The 14,260-nt window shown below is 32.7% G+C and overlaps 1 protein-coding gene across 13 annotated transcripts in view; it reads right to left on the bottom strand.

Annotated features, from left to right (window-relative positions):
* Positions 1 to 270: 270 nt before the first annotated feature.
* Positions 271 to 14,260, bottom strand: part of RBM26 (RNA binding motif protein 26) — an 84,919-nt gene continuing 70,929 nt past the window's right edge. For 6 of the 13 annotated variants that reach the window (XM_067713086.1, XM_067713091.1, XM_067713092.1 and 3 more), the window contains 2 exons: positions 10,716 to 10,829; positions 8,289 to 9,095 (listed from right to left, as the gene is read on the bottom strand). In XM_067713086.1, coding sequence (XP_067569187.1) covers positions 9,006 to 9,095; positions 10,716 to 10,829 — 204 coding nt within the window. In that variant the 3' untranslated portion in view covers positions 8,289 to 9,005. Of the gene's footprint in view, positions 3,501 to 8,288; positions 9,096 to 9,594; positions 9,663 to 10,715; positions 10,830 to 14,260 lie in introns of those variants that run through there. The other 7 variants (XM_067713081.1, XM_067713085.1, XM_067713082.1 and 4 more) reach the window with 3 other exon arrangements.

Here is a 14,260-nt window from a genome sequence, read left to right as displayed (position 1 = left end):
ACAAATATTGCAATATTTATCATTCAATAAAAATAAATATGAAATGAACATGCTGAATGCTGGAAAAGTATATCAAATTAGATCAGGAGAAGAAATGTTCAGATGAAAACTGAAAATTATGGAGGGAAGTTCCAAAAACTTTCATTGGCCTTGGAAGTTGACAGGATAAGCACTTTATGTTTCTACTTGTGCAGTGCCCAAGGGCTGCAAGTTTTCCTTTCTATTCTATGTTACTATAATTGATGCAAAATGCAAGACAATTTTAAAAAGTTAACAACTGCTTTTAGTAAGACTATTTTATTTTAAAATTTTTCAAAATATAAAAATAATAAACATTATGGATATTTAACAAACAAAACATAATTCAACTATAAATAATAAAAATGTTGACAACCTCACATAAACACGTAATACTATAAACATTCTAAGCATACAAGAGTAGTTTTCTAGTTCAAGTTTTACCATTTTCAGTTCAAGTTTTATTATCACTTTAAAAAATAAACAAAAAAAGCTGCTACAGCTTAACCAATTACTTTCGCTCCACTCAAAGAGCAGGGAATTTTTCCCCCATGCCAACACACATTCGTGAAATGGGATACTTATGGGCACAGGTATTAAAAACTGGAACAATCCAGTCTCCAGACAAGAAAGAACTCCTTTGGTGTTTTTCGGTTCAACAATCCACAGAAATTGAGTTAGACTAAACCACTATTAAAGGAAATCTTGTGCCAGACATGTTGTGAAGTAACATCATACCCAAAACAGGTTCAGGATTCTGAGAATCAAAAGTAAACATCTATGAATGCTTTGCTGATACTTAAAAATTGTATCTTAAGAACATTCACTAAGGTGCTGGAATGAAGTCTTGCAGATGTAGAAAACAATCTGCACATCAACACAAAACTTGTACAATGTAAATAATACATCTCTTTAGAACTTATCAAATGTTCTATAAATATTTAAGAATTACCCTGCCTCCTGTTGAGTAAAAGACAGATGGGAATTTAAAGCAGAACAGGATTACACCATATTTTAGGACTAGAAAAGTTTTCCATTTGAAATGTGGGAAAACTGAGCCATGCTGAATGTATCATTTTCTTTATTCTAGTCATATTAACACACCACTCCTTTTATCAAAAGAGCTAATGAAAAACTGAAGAGACTATTTTCTTTTGGGGAAGCTGGACACAAATTAGTATAATGTCATTCTCCATCTTATCTTTAAATTATGGGATGTTTCTAATTGGCTGGGCTCTTTACCCGACTCACCGCAGACCACTTTTATAATTATGCTGCTAGATTAGATTAAGTTATAAGCAATCATAGATTTAAGCCTAGCAAAGTCTAGATAACAGGTTGAAAATGATATTGAAAGGTTTTGTAGCACCAATGACTTTTTCCTAAGACACTTGAGGGGCTGCATCACTTTAAAGTATTATTTATCTTGTAAACAAGACCAAAAATATTCAATTGATCTGTATTTTGAGCACAAATATTTATAAACTCTATTAAAAAAAAACAAATATAGCATGACTAGGGCAGCTGATAGTGTAAAATCTAAGTATATTGAAAAATATAAAGATATATAAAAGGCTTCCATAATGCAATCATGCAGAGGTAAACTGCTTCACTCAATTACACAAAAGTGATTCTGTACAGTTATCTACACATAGCTCCGTAAGAATCCTCTTCAGGAAAATGAAATAATGAAAATCCCTATTTTTAATTAATAAACATATGGGAACTCAAATATGTACCTGACCTACCAGATCTCACAGCAATTTTCAGAAAGTACAATGATCTCAATGAGAATTAAATCATCTCGACTTCTGATTCCCAATGGCATGTTCAATTTAGTTTGTTTTTAATTTAAAAGCAAGGGGGGGGAGGAAGATGACAAAATAAAATTGAGAGCGGTGGGATATGATCCACATCTATTAACCAACCAAAACTGTTAACAGCAAGTATGGTCCCTTCAGAGAATGTTTTTTGGGTTTTTAGCCCAGCAGGTTAGAACTATTCTATTACACAGGCAGAGAATCTTTCCTTAAAAAGAAAAAACTACTGAACTAATCTGGGAAAATATTTGTGAACTCCCAGCAACTATATGTTTGTTCATAAATGTGAACTAAAAGAGAAGTCCAATTTTTAAAATGCCCTGTAGGCTATAAGGTCATAATTATGTTAACAAGACCTTCCTTTAAACCAAGCCTACATTAACCATGCTGTCTCCAACTAACGTGGATCAAAATAGATAACTTACATTATGTCTGACGGGTTCATTCTTTTTTTCATGAAGACAAATGCAATGCATACTCAAGAAAAAGTGCTTGCAGAATAGTTAACTTTGCACAAAAAGGTGAAAATATGAGCATGGCTGAATGAAACTAAAAAAAAACACAAAAAACAAGGGAGAAAAGAATCAAGTATAATTTGGACTTTTCTAAAGGAGTTGCTATCAAGTGTAACTTCCGACTTCTCAAATGCTAATGAGAATCTATGAAGGAATACTAAGAAATTAGTTTTCTGAAAACTTTATGGTGCCCATTATAAAGAGGGTATTTTGGGTGAATATTTAGAATAAAATTTAATCACACTCTTTATAAATAATTCCAAGCCATATTGCTTATAAATAAATGATACGGACATACACCTTTTAAGGCAGGGAAACTATAGTTTTAACAATGCTAGACACACAACACTATTTCCCCTTGCTTTTAAAATTGTCTTTGATATCTTGGTTGCAACTGAGGAAAATAAGGAAAAACTGTGTAAATTAGACATTTAATAGATATTTCTCAATATCTACAATCCACAGATCATTTTATACTACTTTAAAAGAAAGAAAATTATTTTCCTTGTTTACTTTGAAGAGTTAAGAGTTTTTTAAAAATTATTTGGGTAAGTGGCCTTGGCAGTGACTTCAATAAGTATATTTAGAAGAAACAGGCAAGTTATCACCATGTGAAAAAAGTATTTTACTAATTGTTCAAAATTGTTTTAAGTGACTATCCTAACTCCAGAAATGTATCCTAAAAACCCAGGAAAATTAAAGCCAAACCAAGGTTTAACTTTTTAATCATTTTCATCATTCTAAGTTGTTCATGCTAATGAACATAGTATCATGGCTTTACAGACTTCCTAGACACAATTTCAATTTGGCTGAGACTGAAAACTTATCTCAGGTTAGGAAAACCAAGAGGATTTTCTTTTTTTTCCTTCTTAGACTGTTTAAAAATAAATGGCTATAAAGGGGAGAAAACATTTAAGAATAAGGTCAGACAAAGCACACAATCAGATTTACTTCTGGACTCAGATGTACCCTCAAAGAACTGTAAAGATAAAATGCTAATTATGGTACATGTAAACATCTATTCAAAATGATAAAGGGCAAACATAAAACGATAGTATCATATTATTATAACAGTCGTCTCCAGACAGGAACAGGTCTTGCTGTTGTAGTCACAAAGCTAAATTCAGGCAATGATGATCTCTCTCTGCTGGAAAAAGAGAAGACTATTAAAAAAAACTGTGAAAACAGTAAATAAATCTAAAAACTGAATCATACCATACACTGAACTCTAATTTTTTTTAACATTAAATAAAATCTGAGAAAGGAATCAAAATGAAAGTTCCAGACAAATTTCACAAAGATCAGCCTTGGGTTAAAATGATTTAACAAAACTTCTCTGCATCATGCTTCACTGAAACATTAAGCTGCAAAGATCACAGCTCTGCAACATGGTTACGATCTACAATTTTTGATTAGGAAATGTCATAACTGACCACATAGTAAATTTTTATCAGTGTGGGTTGGCAAAGTAGTAATTTTAAGAAATCACGAACAAATTCCAAAATATTGATATAAAATAAAAGCAAGAACAATTGTCTTAAGTTTCCCAAGGACTTCATTTCCTTAAACTCCATGTGATAACCATTTCATTCTTCAATCACAATATATGACATAAAATACTATACTAAGCATAATGATTAACAACAAAAGTAAATAAAAAGGAACATATCAAAATGAGACACTGCTTCGTATACAAAGGAAGACTAACTTGGATGATTGGGAAGATGAGAGGATGGATGAAGTAAAGTGACAGGGAGGGAGGGATGAGGAAGAAGCAAATATAATAAATTGATACAAAAAAGTAAAATAAAAATGCTTTTAATTATACTAAGTAATGAGTACATAATACTGATAAACTGTAAGAAAGTTATTAACCAAATTAGGAATTTTTCTACTGAACAAGTATGAAATTTTTCTTTGAACAAGTTTTCATTAGAAATTACTGAGTATGTCAGTCATGTTCACCAAGGTTTCTTCCTTTCTTAGGTCTTTTAGATAGCTATTTTGGAAGATAATCTGCTGTCATCTGATAGGTATACAATGATCAGAGAGAAAAAATCTACTCTTCTCTAAAAGCCTGTATGCTGTATACATACCTCGGAGCAACTAGCCAGTTCAAGAAGTTAACAAGAACAAGGTAGTTCCTGAGATCTGGGAAAAGGAAATTTTCTTTCTGCCTTACAGATACTGTATGCTAACAATTTATTCCTAGATTACATTTCTGCTTTAATTATATGGTTTTGGAAGAATGAGAAAAGCCCTGCAAAAGACCAAAAGGTGAACTAACCTAATAAGCCAGAATTTTATGCAGGACATTTTTGTTTTAAAAGGCTAAAAGACTTCTTGTAAGGGAAGAAAAAAGAAAATCTTACAAATATTTACATAAATTCTGGAAGGACTAAAACTGATTTTCTATAATTAGTTCACACTATAGGTAAGGGGAAAAAAGAAAGAAAATATAGACTGATAAAGTTTGTATAATATTCTACAATAGCCATTGATATTTCAACATACCAAACAAGCAACTGTTTGCCTTCTTTTTGTAACCCTTAGAGCCAGTGATTAGTGTTCCAAGTAAGACTGAAAATACAGTCCCCATAAAACAGTTCTAGTAACAAGAAATTTCCTTCAATTAAGCTCAGCCATACTTTCTACAGGCAATCAGCTAAAACAGTGAAGTCTTATCTTTATAGTAAACTACTGTTTGATACATTTGATTATATTACAAAATAAAACAAGAGCTATGGAATACTCTCTCATTCATGCAACATGATTTCATTAAATGCTTGAGCACTGGTTAAATACTAAAATTAATTTTTAAATGTTACAATTATCCAATAACAGTTAAAGCAACACTGCTTACGTAGAGACATAAAATATTGAGTGAAGTACGTAAAATGACAACTCAACCATCCCTTGAGGTAATCCTAATCAATCTTTTAAACCAATGATACATAATTTCCTTCAATTTTTTCCTGGAAAAAGTAGCTACCTACGTCTCAATCCCTTTTTCACTCCCACCTCAGCCCAGATCTATACTACAGCAAAGAACTTGTTAGAACTGCAAAATTTAAAAGCGTGTATCAAGTTTTAGGTAGCATACTGTAATAAGAAAGAGTTTTAAACTTTAAGTTTGGAAGTGAAAGGAAAGTTACAAGCAAGAAGAAAAAGTGTGAATACAGAAGTTAATCTACACTTCCCAGGTTAAAAGGAATTTGGGTAGCAAAGGCAAACATTTGGGAACACTATATACAAAACTGTACCAAGACACACTGTATGAATTATCATAACCAAATCTAAGTTGTTTCCACTGATAAGATGATAGAAACAGCAACAGCAACAACAGGTAGGGAGAATTGATATAGATATGTTAAATTGTTTTAGATCAAACACTAATATACTACCAGGGAAACTAAAGACGTGGAACGGACCTCAGAGATCATCTAGTCCAACCCCTTTCATTTTACAGACAAGGAAACAACCCTGGATAAGTTAAGAGACTTGTCTAAGGCCAGAGAGTCAAATCACAGAGCTAGGGACCAAAAGCTAAATCTCTTAACCCTTGTCCAGTACTCTACACTAGCTCATCTTTGGATATAAAAAATTAACCGGGATGGACTAGATTAGTGGCTCTTGACATTTCTATTCTTACACACTGATAGAAACCAAAAGGCGATTTTACTCCTGAATGGACAACATTTAAAACTCCAAAATTTTAATAGCCTACTAATTGTTATGGAAATTCCACTAAGACTACTTGTATATTCCTCCATCAGTATTTGTAACCCCCACTGGTGCAATACTTAACAGTATCAATTGTTTACTAAGACGGTCCCAATGACTGAGAAGACCTTCAAGAGAGATTTTTAGAAAATTGATAAGAATTAACAAGGGAGGTAATTGTCACTCCATTGTTGGAGATTTAAATATGCATTCATCCATTAATTCATCCAACAAACAACTGAATGCCCACTATGAGCCAGGCTTTATGATAATAACTAGAGATAAAAAGATGAATAAGACATGGTCCCCTTCCTAGAGGAGCTTGTAATCTAGTGGGGAAGACAGACATATAAACCAGATAAATTATATTACAACATAAGTACTGTAACAGAGATATGAACAAAGTGCTGTGTTAAAAGGGATGGTTAAGGTATGAACTGGCTAATGACCAAGAAGTCTACTAATTTTGTGTAACAACTACCACATTTATTGTGAACACAATCTCATGCCCAATCAATAATTAGGAAGGAGGTAGCAATGTAGAGGTTTAAAAAAAAGTTGGCACTGAAATCAGAATGCCTGCAATTCAAATTTAGTCCTTCTACTTACTAGCTGTCACTTTGGGCAAGTCATTTCATCTCTATTAGCCTAAGTTTCCTTATCTGTAAAATGGGAATTAACAACTACTTCAAAGGGATATTTTAAGTTTTAAATGAGAACACATGAAAGTACATGTAGAGTACTAGTATTTATAAACATATGCATTAATCTGAAAAAAATCCAATAGCAATTTCATACTATGTAATATTTATAATTAAAATCATATTAATGATAATAAAAATATAATTATGGACCTAATGATTGTTGCTAATATTTAATCCCCATACTGCAGGACCCTATCAAAACATACTTGTCTTCTGATTCATTCAAAGCAACATGGTGTAAAACCTTTTAATTTTAGGTTACTACAGAATTTAAGATTAGGGAAAGTGATTAGCTATTTATGGGTTTAAGTAAATAGTATGTGATTTCAGTTACATTATAAGGGAATTTTACAATAATTGCAAAACATCATGCTAAAATTTACTAATCATATTATAAAGCCAAAAATCAGCATGGAGATTTAACTGGCCTTTGCAAGATTTTCTTTCTTTATAATACCTGTTTGGTGTAAAGAGAAGAAACGTGAGCCTCTGCCAATTTGGCATCTTTCACGACTACTAAAAAGAAAAGAAAACAAACTTACCTAATGAATCAGAATAGCACATAGTCAACATACAAGAGACTACATCAAAATATATCACAGCTCTAAGTAGAGTAAAGAAGTTTCAAGTAAAGTCACTATTTTGACAAAAGAAATCTGATAGTGAAATTTTAAATATAAACATGTGCATCAACTGCAAGCCAAAACATTCCTATGAAATATAATACCATCAAGAATATATATACAACTTTAACCCTAAGTGTGGGAAGAAAAGGAAAAGAGGAATAGCATCCACTAGCTATCCACTGGCAAAAGACCATGGTGGTGAAATTACAGTCTGTGATTGTGAGGACCCCAGTATGGGAAGAAAGTAATTTTTTTTTATGTGACTTTTAATATAATCACTATATTCTCAGGAGGGGTAGAAACACTTGCAACCAAAAGGATAAACTGTAAAAGATAAATATGTAATCTTCCACCCTCCATTCTACAAAGAATGCATTTATTTCCTGGAAACTGCTGTATCAACTTTCAATGATCATGTTCACTTGTCAGAGAAAGCCACTTAAAAATCACAATATTGTTGCAAATGTCAATGATTTTTTATACAAGTATAGGAAATGCACACTTAAAATATCAGACTGGAACACTTACCAAACAGTGTTTTCCTAAAGTAGTATCTATAGTACATTTCTTTATTCATACATCTTCAAATGGTCAAGTTTTCTTTCATACATCCAAAATGTAATGTGATGTTTTCTTATTCACCAAATGTTAGCTCTACTTGAAGTCTGGTTCCAAACTAATCAGCCTGCTTTTAATTTAAGACATCTGTTGAAAGTTTATAGGATCAAACCAAACTGAAGTGGTATAAATTTTAAACAATGGATTGAACATTATTGTAAAGGTACTGGTAACCATTATTATTATTATTAAGAATAAGTTAGTGATTATAGCTCCTTTTGTGATAATTGGGGGGAAGGGTAGATCACCATCTGGAATGGTCTATTTATTTTAACTTTTTTTTCTTTTTTTTTTTTCTTTTTTTAAATCAAGGAACATTGTCTTTTTTTTTTGTCATTGCTTTTTTCTTTTCTTTTCTTTTCAAGAGACCATTCCACTTTATTTTTAACATCTGAATGCATAAGGACTCAAATGCAAAGCAGTCATACACCGTTATCATTAAAACCCATATTGTAAAATACATACACAAGTCCAACAAAAGGCTAATACATAGTAAAGCCTAAGCATACTACTATGTAATATTATGAATACATAACTTGGAGACTTTAGTTAGAGTACTATGTTACCTACTCATTTTTGAAAACATTCATTAAGATCTTAAATGCAAATGCATTCCTTATTTGGAGTAAAACAAAATCCTCTAAGTTATAACAAGTATTGGTCATTAAGTCTTCAGACCTATTCATTAAATTACAAAGAACCCAAAGAATCCTGTAATGTTCAGTAGAAGTATGTAATAAAAACATTGCATATGTTTCTAGTGTGATGTCTTTACCAATTGTTTACTGAAATAAAACTCAAACATCAATCTTTCAAAATACAGGATTCAGAAGGTAGTTTTCTTCTCTTTTGTCTATTTGTGAAATCCATCTTCATCACATTTTACCAAAAATTGTTTTTACAAATATGTAAAAGTACATTAGATAATACTAATGAAACACAGGTAGAGTTCTATCATATGCAGATCAATGATCAGTCAAATCATCTTCTCCAAGAGCGAGATTCATTGTCCTCTTCTTCTTCATCATCATCTTGAAGTAATGAGTCATCCACCAAAGACTCTTCCTGAAACTTTAGGTTAAAATGCATTTAGGAATTTACCCAAAAAAAAAAAAAAGAAAAGAAAAAAGGTGACACTTTTAAACACTGATTACTCTCAACAGAGTTGAATACAAAAGGTATTTCTATAGCTAGAACATTCAAGAAACAAAGAAAAGCAATCTTTACTCAATGGTTTCTCAATACTATCTATTCTATTGCTTGCATCAAATAGACACTAAAAAAAAATCAAAGTAAGCCTTTGTACATGCCGTTTCTCCTGCCTCTCTTTATCAAATTATGCCATCTTCTATACCTACAAAACATTGCTCCACACCTTTTTTTTGTTTTAAAGAAAACATCAATAAGTCTTCTCTGACACTAAATCAACCAACAACTTGAATAAAGTTTATCAATATTTATATTTCTTTTCTGCTATATGTAACAAACATTTTCTTTTATAGCATTCTTTTCTTTTCCCCATTCCCTTCATAAAAGCTTCTCAGTCTACTTTTCAAACTTTTCAAAATACCTAATACCAGGAGCTCTCCTGCTTTTCTCCCCATTCAATTCAAACTCATGGAAGGACAAAGGTATAATCTAAAATATAAAATGACAAATCATGTATATGAGTTTCAAAATACACATTTTATTCTTGCATTTGACTATGGATATGTATAACAGCCTTGAATGCTCTTCAAACAAAATGAAGTGCCATTATGAAAATCTAACCAATGTAAAACATGGAACCATTTAGTTTCCCCACCTTACCTTTCATTCCTTAACTTCCTCAACTTTTTCCTACAGCTTATTTCATGATTAAACAAAACAGAGTTGCTTATCTTTAGGTTTTTGGTTTCAAAGGGCTCTCCACTTCACTGTTCTTCATGCTCTCACCTCTCAGCCATCAGACTACCTGCTGTTACCCAAGAAAAAATATACTCTTCCACACCTATACTTCTGCCATTTAAAATGCCTCTCTCAACTATACTCCCAGTCCCAGCTCTTGGTTATGAAAAGTTTTTTTATCACTCAGGGTTCAGCTCCACTGCCACCACCTCCTTCAAGATTCTTCTGGAAAGAAACAATCACTCCTTCCTCTGGGTTCCCACAGCATATTGTTCAAATCTTTATTTACCATATCAGTCTGCCTTTTATTATAATTAGTTTCTTATGTGTCTGTCACCACCCCCTCTTCCATATTATAAGCTCCTTGATAACAGGGACCGTGTCTTATTCATTTTTGTGCCTATCACAGTATCTACCATATAGCAGGCATTCATTCTAATGAACTAAAATGGTATGAATTAAAATGAAACCTGAAATGTTAATAAAGCAACTGAATAGAGTATATACTCTAAAACTTAAAATATCACAAGATTTCCTGTGGATAAAAATCTAATGAATAATTAATGTTTTCTAAGAGTAAATGAAAACTGAGTATATATATGATTTTCATATATTCTTTTTGGATTAGCAATCCACAGTTCTCATTAATACATAAAACTTAAAGTTGTCTGCATTTATCTGATATCCCCTGCCTGGAAGATGGCTCAGGAATAAAAGTTTTATGTTAAAATCACAGCCATAAAATCACATTTTATATAAAAACGTAAACATTTAAGGGTAAAAACAAGTGGAAAAAAAACATACTTCCTCTTCATCAGGTTCAACTTCTTCTGTTTCAACAGCTGAAATATTAGTTATTGGTTTATTCCAAGCCAGTTTTAGATCCTGCCCTTTGAAACGAGCTCCATGAACTGCAGCCTAAAACAATTAAGAACATTGGAATATAGAATATTAATAATTTGTGAAGAAAAAAATGAAATGTTATAGTACCTAATATTTAAACTAAATTAGCTAAACACAAGTGAAAGACAGTTGTGTATTTTTGCTTTGTGGTTTACTTCTTTATTTATTATTTATTATTGCAATTTATAATGTACTTTATACTGTTATTTACTTCTAAAATCAGCCTAGTGATTGTAAATTCCTTTATAAAAAGAAAACAGGAACAATTTCTCATAATCGAGTAGAGCTATTTCACTACTGGCCAATATCTGACTAGAAGAACTATGTCTCCATGTCTACAGTAAAAGGATAACTGCTACTTAAGGCAACAATCTCAAAGCACTTCAAGATTCTGGCTGTAGATCTTAATTCTTGTTAATTCACAAATGGCTCATATAATAACTATAAACTAGAAACCTTTAACAAATATAAGAATAATTTTGCATGTGTATTTATTTTTAAATTACATCAAAAAAATCAAAAAATACCATAAAATGTCTGACGTATCACTATTACAAAATATAAATATCTCAATGAAGAAGAAAAAAACAAACAAACAAAAACCCTGAACTTTTCTATTGAAAACTAAAGCACTTCCCTACAAAGCTTTCAGACCTGCATATGGTAAAACTGAGTAAACAGTCAAGTCTAAGTACTTGTTACATTAAATGGCTGGTTTAGAAAGAATGCTTTCAAATTAAAGTAATGTGAACTAACATAAATCAATGTTAGCAACATACCAAAATAACTCATAGTCACAAAAGATTTATAGCACAATCTCAAAGTACAGCATAATGTGATATGTAGAACAATTACATGTTCAATGACATCTGACTATGAATTGTGTGATATTAAAGTCCCCAGGTATAAATTTTAAACCTGCACATATAAATTTATGATAAATTTAAAATATTTCATGCCTATTAAAATGCAGCTCAGGAGTTTTTAGTCCATGACCCCATCATGTCATAGAACTAAAAATTTTTAAGTACTTATATATAATATTTAAGGCCAGAAACAAACTGTAATCTTTTTGAAGCTATAACTATTACATAAAAATATATTCCTGTAAGGAATTCCAATTGTCTCATGCAAAATGGCTACTCATAAAACTCATGTTTTCATCCAGCTAAAAAAGGCAAAAAATGTTAAGTGATGTTTTTTTATAGTAAGTTCTTCAAAAATTTCTTATGGGAACTTCCCTGGTGGTGCAGTGGTTAAGAATCCGCCTGACAATGCAGGGGACACGGGTTCGAGCCCTGGTCCGGGAAGAACCGACATGCCGCGGAGCAACGAACCCCATGCGCCACAACTACTGAGCCTGTGCTCTAGAGCCCACGAGCCACAGCTACTGAAGCCTGCGCACCTAGAGCCATGCTCTGCAACAAGGGAAGCCACCATAATGATAAGCCTGTGCACCACAACAAAGAGTAGCCCCTGCTCGCCGCAACTAGAGAAAGCCCGCGTACAGAAACAAAGACCCAACACAGCCATACATACATAAATTTATTTAATTTATTAAAAATTTCTTATGACCTAATTTTGTAAATCTCTATATTTAGCACATACTTCAAATTTGTAAGGTGAATCTACAACTCTCTAAAGTTTTAATTTTAAAATTATTTACTGGATGCTATCATCCAGGCTCTGTTGTTCCGTTTACAGAGCACAGGCAGAGTAGATTTAGCATAAATCTAAGGGTCCTAGGATTTTCAGAATGCTAAATGAGCTCTGGTTTCAACTTCAAGTCATCTGCTACATTAGCTCCTCACAAGAGAGTCAGCCTGACCTTTGAAGCTTTGAAACCAGGCATTGACTTCTCCTCTCTAGCTATGAATGTCCTAGATGGCACCTTCTTCCAATATAAGGCTGTTTCATCTACACTGAAAATCTGTTGTTTACAGTAGCCACCTTCATTATCTTAGCAAGATCTTCTGGATAACGCACTGCAGCTTCTATATCGGCACTTCCATTTTTATATTATGGTGACAGCTTCTTTCCTTAAACCTCATGAACCAACCTCTGCTAGCTTCAAACTTTTCCTCTGAAGCTTCCTCATCTCTCTCAGCCTTCACAAAATTGAAGAGAGTTAAGGCTCTGCTCTGGATTAGACTTTGGCTTAAGGGGATGTTGTGGTTGGTTTGATATTCTATCCAGACCACTAAAATTTTCTCCATATCAGCAATAAGGCTATTTCATATTCTTATCATTCATGTGTTCACTGGAGTAGCACTTTCAATTTCCTGCAAGAACTTTTCCTTTGCTTTCACAACTTGAATAACTGGTGCAAGAGGCCTAGCTTTCATCCTATCTTGACTTTTGACATGCCTTCCTCACTAAGCTTAATCATTTCTAGCTTTTGATTTAAAGTGAGAGATGTGTGACTCTTCCTTTCACTTGAACGCTTAGAGGCCACTGCAGGGTTATCAACTGGCCTCATTTCAATGTTGTTTTGTCTCAGGGAATAAGGAGGCCTGAGGAGAGGGAGAGAGATGGGGAATGACTGGTCAGTGGGAGCAGTCAGAACACACATTTATTGATTAAATTTGCTGTCTTACATGGGCATGGTTTGATGGTGCCCCTAAATAACCACAGATCACCAGAACAAATATAATGAAGAAGCAAGTTTGGAATACTGCAAAAATTACCAAAATGTGATACATACAGTGAGCAAATGCTATTGGAAAAATGGCGCTGACAGACTTGCATAATGCAGGGCTGCCACAAATCTTCAATTTGTTAAAACAAACAAACAATATCTGCAAATTGCAGTAAAGCAAAGCACAATAAAACAAGGTATACCTGTATACGTGTGTGTATAAAAACCATATAGTACAGAATTAAATGGGAAATATCAGTAGGATATGTATGTATATGTACACGTGTCTATATGAAGATATGCATTTTTTTCCCCACTCCCAGCTCTTACCACTGAAAAAGATTAGTTATAGTAACAAACTCAGTAGTAATGAGCATCCCTAGTACTCAGATTGTGGTCTTTAAATACCTTTCCCAGTAAAAAGAATCAGAGCTCCTTAGAGAAATGGCCAGTTCCTAGTCTGGAAGAGAAAATTTGTAAGATGAACCTAGAACACCTTTTCATACCAGAAAGCAGAGAAAGTATCATAACCCACTAGAGTCCTGTCAAAAGAACTCAGGAACAAACCTATATACTAGCCACTAGCCAAAGATGGGACATCAATAACTGAGGACAATGGATCAATGCCCATGAAATGTTTAAATCTATGAATTTATAATTCCACAATACCAATCAAGTTAAATCAAAATATGAATCTTATTCTGAATCCTTAAAGGAAGTAAGTAAAATATTTATAAGCAAACCAGAGAAATGTAAACGCTGGTATTTGGTAATACTTAAGAAATATTAATCATTTTTAGGTACGATA

This window comes from Pseudorca crassidens, chromosome 18 (assembly GCF_039906515.1).
Source record: "Pseudorca crassidens isolate mPseCra1 chromosome 18, mPseCra1.hap1, whole genome shotgun sequence".
Classification (NCBI taxonomy): domain Eukaryota; kingdom Metazoa; phylum Chordata; class Mammalia; order Artiodactyla; family Delphinidae; genus Pseudorca; species Pseudorca crassidens.
The sequence above is the reverse complement of the archived record's forward strand: the minus strand, read 5'-3'. Positions and strand labels throughout refer to the sequence as shown.